At 53.0% G+C, this 12,213-nt stretch overlaps 1 protein-coding gene and 1 non-coding gene across 2 annotated transcripts; one reads left to right on the forward strand and one right to left on the reverse strand.

Annotated features, from left to right (window-relative positions):
* Positions 1-3,161: 3,161 nt before the first annotated feature.
* On the reverse strand, positions 3,162-3,297 carry LOC127673448 (small nucleolar RNA SNORA70). The gene has a single exon (XR_007975178.1). It is a non-coding gene; the product is annotated as a small nucleolar RNA SNORA70 (small nucleolar RNA).
* A 3,368-nt stretch (positions 3,298-6,665) lies between these two features.
* On the forward strand, positions 6,666-11,953 carry Vps37d (VPS37D subunit of ESCRT-I). Its single transcript, XM_052167942.1, has 4 exons — positions 6,666-7,295; positions 8,745-8,916; positions 10,899-10,981; positions 11,405-11,953. Exons 1-4 carry the CDS (start codon positions 7,158-7,160, stop codon positions 11,783-11,785), a joined length of 774 nt encoding a protein of 257 aa, XP_052023902.1. The 5' UTR covers positions 6,666-7,157; the 3' UTR covers positions 11,786-11,953.
* Positions 11,954-12,213: the final 260 nt, after the last annotated feature.

The following is a 12,213-nucleotide window of genomic DNA, read 5'->3' on the forward strand; positions in this document are numbered from 1 at the left end:
CAGAAATTGTCCTCTGACTTCTCCCTTTCCCTCTCCCTCTCCCTCCCTGCCCCCCTCACTCACACGCGCGCGCACACATACACATACACACACACACACACACACACACACACACATCTACACATAATTAAAAGTCATAAAAAATGTTTGAAAGATGCTTAATGAATGTTCTGCTGTCAAGTGGATAACAATGCACACAATTCAGAAAGAAGCCACGTGAGAAAAAACCCACAGCCGCGTTCTCATAAGCAACCCCAGTTAAACTCTCTGAGTCTCCAGAAAGGAGAGGAAGAGAAAGAGAAAGTGAATGGGGGAATGGTTGGGAAGAGGAAATGGGCAGGGAAGGGGGAGGGGAGGGAGAGAGATATAGACATTGTATGAACCCATGAAAACAACATAATGAAACCCGTTATTACACATAATCAATACAAGCATTAAAAATAGAATACAAGCGAGGCAGCGGTGGTTCACGCCTTTAATTCCACTCCCAGGAGGCAGAGGCAGGTGGATCTCTATGAGTTTGAGGCCAGCCTGGTCTACAGAGCAAGTTCCGGGACAGCCAGCGCTATACAGACCCGTGACTTCAAAACAAACAAATAAACAAACAAACAAACAAAACAAAATGAATACAGTATGAATCTAACTCTATAAAATCCTAGAAAATGCAGAGTAGCTGGAAGCAGCAGAAGAGAGCAGGTGCAGAGGGCATAGAATCAAAGGCTGGGAGAGAGAGAGAGAGAGAGAGAGAGAGAGAGAGAGAGAGAGGAGGAGGAGGAAGACTCGGTGCTACACAGAAGGCTTTGGAAGATGAAGCTGGAGAGACAGCTCCGTGGTTAAAGCACTGGCTGCTAGGTTCAGTCCTTAGCGCACACATGGTGGCCACAGCGTCTGTAACTCGAGTACCAGAGGGCCTGACTCCGCCTTGGGATCTACATAGGCACTGGGCACACATGTGGTGTCCAGACGGACGTCTAGGCAAACACCCATACACATAAGAACATAAAAATAAAATAGATTGTTCTTCTCCTTCTTTCCTCTTCCCTCTCCCCGCTTCTCCTTCTCCTTCTCCTCCCTCTCCTCCTCTTCCCTCTCCTTCCTCTCCTCCTTCTCTTCCCTCTCCTCCCTTTCCTCCCTCTCTTCCCTCTCCTCCTCCTCCTATATTCCATGTTGTCACACAGGCTCTGGGAATTGAACCTGGGACCTCTCTTAACCACTCAGGCACTAGGTGATGACTTCTTTGTTGTCTTGGTGGTTTCCCAGAAGAACTGCTCCTAAAAGCCTGCACTCCTTGAACATGCATGACTGACTGACAGAAGCTGTGAGCCCAAAACAACTTCGAGCCCGACCCTTCTTTGATGCCATCTTACCTCAGATGCTTTAGAGTGACGTAACAGACAGCAAGCTGGTCCACTGTCAAGTGCTGTCCAAGCCACCAAGAAGCCGGCTCTGGGAATGTCTTTGCCCCACCCCCATTTCAGACCCAAGAATATTGTTGATGTCAAGTGTCCTCCAAGGTCTGGGGATGGGTTGGGTCCTCCTAACTTTATGAGAGGGGGGGAAGAGATCAGCCAAACAGCTCAGGAGTGTCCTTGAGGACAGCTGGAAGGTGACCCATTTCCAGCAGAGGTCACCAGTGTTCAGCCCATGGAATAAACGTGCTAGCCAGGCATAGCGACCAAGCCTATTATCCCAGCACTCGGGAGGTGGAGGCAGGCAGATATCTGCGAGTTCAAGGCCAACCTGGTTTACATAGTAAGTTTCAGGCCAGTCAGAGGTATATAGTGTGTCTCAGTCAGCGTTTCTATTCCTGTACAAAACATCATGACCAAGAAGCAAGTTGAGGAGGAAAGGGTTTATTCAGCTTACACTTCCACATTGCAGTTTATCACCAACAAGGAAGTCAGGACAGGAACTCGCACAGGGCAGGAACCTGGAGGCAGGAGCTGATGCAGAAGCTATGGGGGGTGCTGCTTATTGGCTTTCTCAGCCTGCTTTCTTAGAGAACCTGGGACTACCAGCCCAGGGATGGCACCACCCTCCCCACCCCCCCGCCTTGATCACTAATTGAGAAAATGCCTTACAGCTGGATCTCATGGAGGCATTTCCTCAAGGGAGGCTCCTTTCTCTTTGAAAACTTGAGTTTGTCTCCGGGAGGCAGAGGCAGGTGGATTTCTGAGTTCGAGGCCAGCCTGGTCTACCAAGTGAGTTCCAGGACAGCCAGGGCTATACAGAGAAACCCTGTCTTGAAAAAAACAAACAAAACAAAACAAAACAAAAAAACCCAAAAAACCCAAAAACTTGAGTTTGTGTTAAGTTGACACACAAAACCAGCCAGTACATAGTGACAGTGACACCCCGTTTCGGGAGGTGGGGGGGGGTGCCTTCAATTGGAGATAGAATCTAGAGGCTCAGCCATTGGGGCGGGGAGCTTAACGGGAACCCCCAGAGGAGTGATTGATTGGCTTGTCCTTTCTCGATAGTCTTTAAATTGACTAATAATTGTGTGTACACACATGTGCGTGCGTGCTGCAGAGCTTCCAAGGAGATCACATGACAGCTTGTGGGCGTCGGTTCTCTCCTAGCTCGTGGGTCCCAGGGACCAAACTCAGATTGTCAGGCACGGAGACAAGCTCCTTCCCCATGCATAGGCACCTTACTGGTGCTATGGGAGTGGTATTGTGTCTGCATGTTTTCACATACTACAGCATGCATGTGGAGGTGAGAGGGCAGGGGTCAGTTCTCCTCCATCTTTATGTGGGTCCCGGGGATGGAACTTAGGTTGTCAGAACTGCACGTGAAAGCCACCTTACAGGTCCCGTTTCTTTTTCTTTTCTTTTCTTTTTTTATTAAATTTTATTAACTGGAAGGAAACAGAAAATAACAAAAAACTCAGCAAGGAGGAACCAGAGCAAGAAAACAGAAGAACTTAAAGACCACCACCACCTACCTTCTGGAGGCCAGGGGACTTGAACTGGGCTCTGTGCAGAGCCTTGATCACATGTTCCTTATTCTGTAACTTGGTGCGGATGGACATGATGACCTGGCCAATGTGAACCCTGGCCACTGTGCCCTGGGGCTTCTCAAATGCACCATGCATACCTGTCTGGAGCCTAGATCAGGGACAGCATTGTGATCAAAGACTTGATTATCAACTGACAGAAAATTGTCTCCAAGGTCCCTTGAGGCAACCCATGTAGACAGTAGGCTGCATACACCACCAAGGAGGTTGCTGTTTGCAATCATTGCACACCAAAGTCCCCATGGGGAAAGGGTCCCCTGTTTCTTTTTAGTCTTAATCAGAGGAGATAATCAGTATATAGAAAGTATCAAAGAAAATAGCTAGAGTGAAGTTGATATGGGCATCTTTGGGCTTTTTAATTTGTTTCTTTACAGCTTCATGATTTTTTTCCTTTGTGTTTGTTTTGTTTTGTTTTGTTTTGTTTTGTTTTGTTTTGTTTTGTTTTGAGACAGGCACTCCCTATTGTGTAGCTCTAGCTGGCCTGGAACTCACTCTGTAGACCAGGCTGGCCTCAACTCACAGAGATCTACCTGTCTGTCTTTGCTTCCCAGGGGCTAAGATGGAAGGCAGGTGCCACCACACCCGCCCCACCCTGTGACGGAGTGGGGGTCTGCTCGGCTGGGCTTGGGAAAAGAAACACAGTTGTCGAGGAATCAAAAGACCACAATGTGCCTTGAACAACACTCTACCCTTTCCTCCAGCCCTTAGAAACCTGTCTGTCCATCTGTCCATCCATCCATCCATCCATCCATCCATCCATCCATCCATCCATCCATCCATCTGTGTGTGTGTGTGTGTGTGTGATGAAATCCTGTATAGAAAATAAAACAAAAAAACTAAAACTGAGAAATCTAACACAGTGGTAGAGCCCCTGCCTAGAATCCCCCAGTAAGGGACTGTGGGCGTGGCTCAGTAATATAGCCCCTGCCTAGAATCCCCCGGGGAGGGGCTGGGGCGTGGCTCCGTGGTAGAGCACTTGCTTTGTATGGGTATGTCCTCTGTTTCTATTCCAACCACCTCAAGCATATTTTTAAAAACTAGAGGTAGGGTGGTGATGAAAGGGAGTCAGTTAAAGCAGAAACTAAGATGAACAAGACAGAGGTCATCAGGAACAGACTAAGGGACTAGCCAGTCACCTCAGAAGTGAGAGCTGAGGTGATCCTCAGATCCAGGCAGTCTCTGTCTGTGTTGACTTCTGAATGAAGAGAGGTCATTCTTCCTGGAGGACAGAGGGCATCGGGACAAAGGGCTGGTGCAAAGGTCATCCTGAGAAATGGGGTGGGGGGAGAGGGAGGGGCAGGGGGAGGGGAGGGGCAGGGGAGACAGAGGCAACTTTCTAGGACAGACAGTGGAGCTCTGGAGAGAGGCATGGAAGGACCAGTGGTTTAAAAAAAAAAGAAAGAAAGAAAAAAGAAAAAGAAAAAAAAAGACATATTTATTGCCAGAGAGGGTGGTGCATGCCTTTAATCTCAGCATTCAGAAGACAGAGGCAGGCAGATCTCTGTGAGATCTAAGCCAGCCTGGTCTACAGAGTGAATTCCAGGCCAGCCATGGTTACACAGTGAAATTGTCTCAAAACAACAACAAAGGCTTATCGTGTGTGTGTGTGTGTGTGTGTGTGTGTGTGTGTGTGTGTGTGTGACATGTGTGCAAGTGTCAGGGGAAGCTAGGAGAGGGCATGAGATCCCCTGGCACTGGAATTGCAGGCAGCTGTGGGCACCATGTGGATTCTGGGACCCAAACCCTGGTCCTCTGCAAGAGTAGCAAATGCTCGTAACAGCCGAGCCATCTCTTCAGTCTAGGACTTGAGGAAAGGGACAGGGACGGGGAAGGGTTGTCTTACAGAGAGCAGTTATGTGAGGCTTGGGGGCTGAATAAACAGACAGAGAAGCAGGAACCTCCCTGCCATCTCCCTCACGGCTAAGGAGTAGGAGGGGCCAAGAGAGAGCCAGACAGGAATTCCTTCCAAAGCTCCCAGAAATAGCCAGCTTGGGAGAAGCAGATCAGGGGAGGTCAGCATGGCGTTCAGAGACAGACTGTTGATAATGCTGGGAGCTACAGTTAAGGGAGAACAGAATGGCGAGCTCACGAGAAAAGGCAGGAAACAGGAGCCCGGGCTGGGGAGGTGGAGACGGCTTCCAGAGGTGGTGGCCCTTTCATAGGAGTGGATTTCAGTTATGGCTAAGTTAGATCCAGTGTGGCGGTGCACACCTGTCATCTTAACACTTGGGAGCTGAGGCAGGAGGATGGAGTGGAGTAAGGACAGCCTTCCTGAGCTCCTTTTGTTCCTATGCCTTGGCTTCAGGGCTTCTCTAGAACTCCTATTCAGCCTGTGACACCCTGTTCAGTGGTCACCTCCTCAGATAAATCTTTATGATTGGTTTGAAGCAGTCATGTGCTTTCATAGTGCTGTGTGTGTGTGTGTGTGTGTGTGTGTGTTTACATATAAGTGTACCTGCTTGGGAATATGCACACAGAAAGCAGAGGTCAACGTCCAGCTCTCATGACTGCTTTGGCTTGTTGGTTTGGTTTCAGACCTGGCCCTGACCTCACTGATCAGGCTGGTGGACCACTGAGTCCGGTGAGTCCAAATCCCTCTGCAAAACTGTGATTAGGAACCTGAACAACCATGTCTGTTGTTTGGTTGGTGTTGTTTTGTTTTTCCCAGACAGGGTTTCTCTGTGGAGCCCTGTCTATCCTGGAACTTGGTCTGCAGACCAGACTGGCCTCGTAGCTGGGCAGTGGTGGCACACACCTTTAATCCCAGCACTTGGGAAGCAGAGGCAGGCGAATTTCTGAGTTCGAGGCCAGCCTGGTCTACAGAGTGAGTTCCAGGACAGCCAGGGCTACACAGAGAAACCCTGTCTCGAAAAACAAATCAAAACAAACAAACAAACAAAACAGACTGGCCTCCAAACTCCGCCTGCCTCTACATCTTGCGTGCTGGGATCAAAGGCATGGACGTCCAACTCCCTGCTTTATCTGGCTTCTTACCTGGGTTCTTGGACTTGAACTGAGATCCTCCTTCCTGTTTGACAAGCAGTTCACAGCTAAGCCATCTCCCTTGCTCCTGCCATCGGTATTTTGGGGACAGAGCCTTGCTATTAAGCCCAGACTGGCATCAAAATCTAAATAATCGCCCTGCCTCAGCCATCCTAGCGCTGGGATTACACCAAGTCTGCCTCTGTCGTTCTGTCTTGCTGAGACTGTGCCTTAACCTGCGAGCTCCTTGAAGATGGGGGTAGTCCCCCCCCCCAGGTTGTGACTCAGCCTTGCGCTCTGTGAACCTCGTTACACAAAAGGGAACAAGGATCGTCAATTAGAGTAATATGACTTTAGGAAGGTGATGTCATCTTTGAGATTTTAAAATCTATTTTATTTTGTAAGTTACCTTTTATTAATTTACTTTCTTGGTGGTGTCGGGGATGGACTATAGGGCGTTGCTCAGGCTAGGCAAACGCACACTAGCATTCTGGGACGCCGCCTGCCTCGGTATCTCTAAAGTAACAGAAACTCAGGAAGTTAGTTACATATTCACCTGCCCTGCCCCCAAGGTACTCAGTATTCACTAGCTCTTTGCGCGTGGTGCTTCAACTGCCCCATTTCACAGATGAAAAATACTGAGGCACGGAGGCGATGAATGATGTGTGCAAGTTAGCAGCCAGACAGGGGCTTTGGCGCCCAGACCAACTCGAAAAGCTGTAGGTATCCAAAGGGGAGATGTGAAAGAGCCTTGCAAACTGTCGGCTCCTGGGGTGGGAGGGTCCGCGGTGAAGCGTGGCAGGATGAAGGGGCGAGGTGAGAGGATAATTTAGATTTCAAGACACAGGTGGGAGGAGGGACTTCTGGAGAGAGCCCGCTCTGAGCGACAGGTTTGTTGTGGCTCCGGAGCACCCCGGCGGGAGATCTCCGGGTGCGGCCCGCCCCCTATCTGCCCCACCCCCAGTCTGGCCAGCAGCAGCGGCGGCCCCTTTAAGAGCAGTCAAGGCGCCCCCTGGTGGCGGAACGCGGACAGCGCAGCGCGCGGCCGGAGCTGGAGCCGGAGCCCGGAGCCCGGAGCGGAGCCGGAGCGGAGCCGGGGCGGAGCGGGGCCGATCGGGCCGAGCCAGCAGCCGAGCTGGGGGCGCGGGCGGGCGGTATGTACCGGGCCCGGGCGGCGCGGGCGGGGCCGGAGCCCGGCAGCCCGGGGCGCTTTGGGATCCTCAGCACCGGGCAGCTCCGGGATCTGCTTCAAGATGAGCCTAAGCTGGACCGGATCGTGCGGCTCAGCAGGAAGGTAACGCGGGGGGCGCGGGCAGGAGGAGGGTGTGGGGGGATGGAGAGGTCGGGCTGCGGCCTGCGGGGACCCGGAGACCCAGCCAGCGGAGGCCACCCCCCTGGAGCTGCCAGGCCTCGGGATCATGGGAGCCTGGCACGTCCGAGTGGGCCCCGCGGAGCCGCCCCCGGGGAATGGGGGGCGCCCCGATCCAGCCTGGGGCGAGTGGTGCGGAGGGGGGGCCGCCCGGAGATGCACCCGTGCACCCCGGGATGGCCGCGAGGCGTGCCCTCCCGAGGATGCTCCGGGGAGGTGTGTTCTGGGGGGCGGGAGGTGGAGGGTGAGCTGTGTTGTGGGGGGCCCTGGCTCAGCCAGCACACCCACGTTCTGTAGGGCCAGAAAGGGGAGGCGCCTTGCTCGGGGGAGAATGAAGGCCTGCTTGACACCTGGGGTAGAGAGGATAGCTGGGAAAGGGGGGAGCGGATAATGCATTGGATGGGGAGGGGGCTTTGTGTCTGCCATTGGGTATGGGTCTTGGAATACAGAGGCTTGTATTCCGTAGGCCACCATAAGAGAAAGTTGTATATTTCACGGGAGACATAGGCCCGGACTGGTTGTCTGTTGGGAGGTGGGGGGTACAGAAAGAGAAAGTGTATGTTAGAAGGAGCCAGACCAGGAGGGGCATGTATGGATCAGGGGACAGATGGAGGGGAGCGCATTCTCCAGGGGCGGGGAGCTAGGCTTGGCCCTCCTAGAAACAGGCTCAAAAAGCCTTCTTCAGGGCCCCAGCGCTGCCTTCTGCTAGGTGAACAGCTAGCAGGTGCAGGGGACCACGGAAGCAAAGGGGGTGTGTATTGTGTTCGCAGGGGCGTGTGGGGTTCCAGTCGAGGGCCGACAAAGGGGGTAGAAGAGATGAGAGGGTGACCTGAGTCGGGGTTGCCGGGAAGGTACAGGGTGAAAACATCACTCCCCCAAGAGTCAGAACAGGGGGTGGGGATGCTTCCCACACAAACACCTGAGGAGAGCGCGAGACAAAGGCCTGGTATGAGAGGCAAGCTGTCCAGGCGTAGAAAATGGGACAGAGGAGGGAGGGGGTAGCCCTCCGGGACCTAAGCAGACATATTAATTGAAAAATTAAAAATTAACTAACATTTGTTGAGGCCTTCCTAGTTTGGTTCACTTAAGTCTCACAACAGCTTGGTAAGATAGGCGGGTTTTTTTTGTTGTTTTTTGTTTTGTTTTGTTTATGTTTTGCTTTGCTTTTAAATTGTAGTAGAAACTGGGGGCCCAAAGAAAAGGTGTAAGGCAAATCCTGGTCCCTCCACCTGTTGGTCCCGTCCCTCTTGCAGGCTGGGGGCTCCCGGGTGTCTTTGGCCAGGCCTGTGGTGGCTGTCGTGCCAGGGTGGACTCCAGGTGACCCTGGGCAGTCTGAACCCAGGCTTCGGCCTCTTAGCTCTCCTCCACCGGCAGTTCCAGGGTCTGCAGCTGGAGCGGGACGCCTGCTTGGCCTCTAACTACGCGCTGGCCAAGGAGAACCTGGCCTTGCGGCCCCGCCTGGAGATGGGCCGGACAGCCCTGGCCATCAAGTACCAAGAGCTTCGAGAGGTGGCCGAGAACTGCGCAGACAAACTGCAGAGACTGGGTGAGGGGCGGCCCAGGAGACCTGCGTGGGGCGGGGTTGGCCTTAACCTGTGCCAGGTTCTTAAGGGTGGGACTGGGACACACCGACTCCTGGACAGAGTGTGAAAGGAGTTTTGGTTTTGGCCTCCCGGAAGAGCGAGGTGGTGAGCTGTGGAGTGGCAGGCATGGAAAACTAGGCTGCCTCCCCCCACCCCCCACTGTGTGTAATCCCAGGACTTGGGAGGCAGAGGCAGGAGGATCCCGAAACTCCGACCAGCCCTAGGTTATGTAGTGAGTGCTCGATCAGATTGTTCAGTCTCTTGAGGGGGAGACCCTGCCTCAAAACCAAAACCAAACGGTTGTGTTTGAGACCCAGGGCAGTAGAAAAAAGGAGCCCCAAGCCAGGCGTGGTGACATGCGCATCTAATTCCACCACTTGGGAGGCAGACAGCAGAGGATCATTAGTTCAAGGCCACACTTGGCTAGAGTGAGTTTGAGGCCAGCCTGGGCTAAGACCCTATCCAGAAACAAAAAACAAAAACAACAAACAAACCAAAAACCAATGACAAAAATCTCATCAAGGCTGACGAGATGGTTCTCTGAGTAAGGGCACTGGATGCCAAGCCTGAGTTTGATTCCTAGGGCGGACAAGGATAAATTAACCTTTGACCTCTACAACCCTTCAACGGTATGAGTGTGTCCACCCATATACACACAAGAACACAAAATAAAAATGTAATTTACAACAGTTTAAACAACAACAACAACAGGGGCTGGAGAGCTGGCTCAGCATTTGAAGGCACGGAGGACTGTGTCTCCAGAGGACCCGGGTTCAAAGCCCCGGACCCACATAACTGCCCACAACTGTCTGTAACATCAAGATCTCACACCTGCACACATAGACACACATGCAGGCAAACACCAATGCAAATAAAACCAAAATAAACACATTTAAATAAAGAAAAGCCCAATATCTAAACAGAAACTGAGAAATGGGGCTGGAGAGATGGCTCAAAAGTTAAGAGCACTGGCTACTCTTCCAGAGGACCTGGGTTCAATTCCCAGCACCCACATGGCAGCTCACAATGGCCTATAATTCCAGTTCTTTGAAATCCAATAATATTTCTGATCTCCATGGGTACACATACATATATGAAGGCAAAACATGCATACGCATGAAATAAAAATTTTTTAAAAAATTAAAAAAGGAAGAAAAGAAACTCAAAACTTGGGGTGCCCCAGTGGGCAAAACCACAGTGCTTTATTTTTTTATGCTAGGCTGTAGTACCGCCTTATGTCTGCCCTAACTAATGGGTTGGGAAGTGGTTAGCTTCAACGTGGAAGTGAGGAAGCCATCTGTCCACAGACACTCAAGTAGTACCCATGGTATTGAACATACTGAGCCAGGTATGGTGGTACATGTTTGGAATCCCAGCACTCAGGAGGCTGAGGCAAACCAACCACATTTGGCAGGCTAGTTTGGGCTATACAGCAAGCCCTATCTCAATTAATGATGATGATGATGATGGTGGTGGTGGTGGCGGTGACTATGGCAGCTGGAGAGATGGATCAGCTGTTGGAATGCTGGAAAGGATAGGAGTTTGGTTTCCAGCACCCATGCTGGGCAGTGCACAGACTCCAACTTCACGTTGGGTCTGACAACCTCAGGCCTCTTCAGGAATCTGCACTCAAGTTCTCATGCCCACACACAGACACATACATATAATTAAAACTAAATTCTTTTTGAAAAGAAAAAAAAAAGATTGGATGCATGTTTGCTCATGCGTCCAATCTCAACACTTTGAGGTCTAGAGTCTGGAGGATCAGGAGTTCAAGGGTAGCCTGGGCTACATCGTGAGTTCCAAGTTAGAGGCCCTATGAGGCCGTGCCTCAAAGGAAAACAAAGGGAGCTGAGGATTTGGAGGCCACAGAGATGGGATCTGTAGTGTCACCTGCAGTCAATGGGAGAGTCAGAGTCCCTGTCTGTCCCCCTGTGGTCCTCAGAGAAGACCATGCATCGCTGGAGCCCCCAATGTGCGCTGGGCTGGCTGCAGGCTGAGCTGGAGGAGGCTGAACAGGAGGCTGAGGTGAGGGGTAGAGGTGGCTGGGTCCAGGTGAACAGGGAGGGAAACCAACCTGGTCTCGTTGGGGCCTTCTCCGAGAAGCCCTCCAGGATTGCCTAACAGAACTTTCTGGACTCTGCTCGGGACTGCAGAGTTCGACGTCCTAGGGATGTCTACAGACCTTGGAGGGCAGGGTCGGCGGAACAGTTAGGCCCGTTTCTCTGGGCTGGGCTGGGAGCAGATCCTTAACTAGTGTTGAAGGGTAGGGGACGGCCCTCCCTGTGGAAATCAGGTGGTCACCTGTCCAGTCTGGGTAACCCACCCAGAGGCTGGGCCGGGTCGGAAGCTCAGGGCCTCTGCTGGCTGGTCACCGTGGGGGAGAAGAAGGATCCGGCTCTGACCAGATTGCCTCCCCAACTCTCCCTTTCCCTCCTGGACACCACCCAGGTCCAGATGGAGCAGCTGCTGCTGGGGGAACAGAGCCTGGAGGCCTTCCTGCCCGCCTTCCAGAGGGGCCGTGCCCTGGCCCACCTGAGGCGGACACAGGCAGAGAAACTACAGGAAGTGCTGAGGCGTCGAGAGCGCTCTGCCCAGCCGGCCCCCACCACTGCCGCCGCCGCCACCGCCGTGGAGCCCCCCAAACCCTTCCCAGCTGCTGCCGTGCTGCCCACTGGGGCCGCCCGGGGAGCACCACCAGCAGTACCCCGGAGCCTGCCCCCCTTGGACTCCCGCCCAGTGCCCCCAGCCAAGGGCTCCCCCGGGTGCCCTTTTGGCCCAGCCCCTTTGCTGAGCCCACGACCCTCTCAGCCTGAACCCCCTCATCGGTAGGAGCCAGGGTGCGGCCTCCCAGAGGGGCTCCAGACAAACTTGATTCATGGCTCCTCCTCCTCCCCCACTGCCTGGGTGGGGGGAGGGGCAGGCCCCTCCCCCTAGCCTCAGGCAGGCCCAGGGCCCTGGAGGCTGAGCTGGGGAAGAGGGGCTCCCCGAAGAGGCCCATGGAGGGCTGGGGGGGTGGGGTGGGCAGGGTGCTGGACTTCGGTCACCAAGGACACTCTGCCTTTTTTATTTTATTTTATTATTTCTGTCTCCCCGGCTGGGGCCTCCAGGGTGCCAAGCCAGGTCCTCAAATGAAAAAGAACTTTATGGGGGTCCTGCTTCCTCCGGGGGGGGTCTTGCTTGGGGGGTCTGTCGCACCCTGCCACACTACTGGGATCGAACAAGCGTCAAGGCATACTGGATTGTTCTCATATCCTGAG

The sequence above is a fragment of the Apodemus sylvaticus genome, chromosome 22, assembly GCF_947179515.1.
Source record: "Apodemus sylvaticus chromosome 22, mApoSyl1.1, whole genome shotgun sequence".
Classification (NCBI taxonomy): domain Eukaryota; kingdom Metazoa; phylum Chordata; class Mammalia; order Rodentia; family Muridae; genus Apodemus; species Apodemus sylvaticus.

Excerpts from the sequence above, each read along its gene's own strand:
- Vps37d (XM_052167942.1), top strand. The coding sequence starts at position 7,158 with ATGTACCGGGCCCGGGCGGCGCGGGCGGGGCCGGAGCCCGGCAGCCCG. Across the intron at positions 7,296-8,744 it reads TCGTGCGGCTCAGCAGGAAG|TTCCAGGGTCTGCAGCTGGA; the intron begins GTAACGCGGGGG and ends CTCCACCGGCAG. Across the intron at positions 8,917-10,898 it reads AGACAAACTGCAGAGACTGG|AGAAGACCATGCATCGCTGG; the intron begins GTGAGGGGCGGC and ends TGTGGTCCTCAG.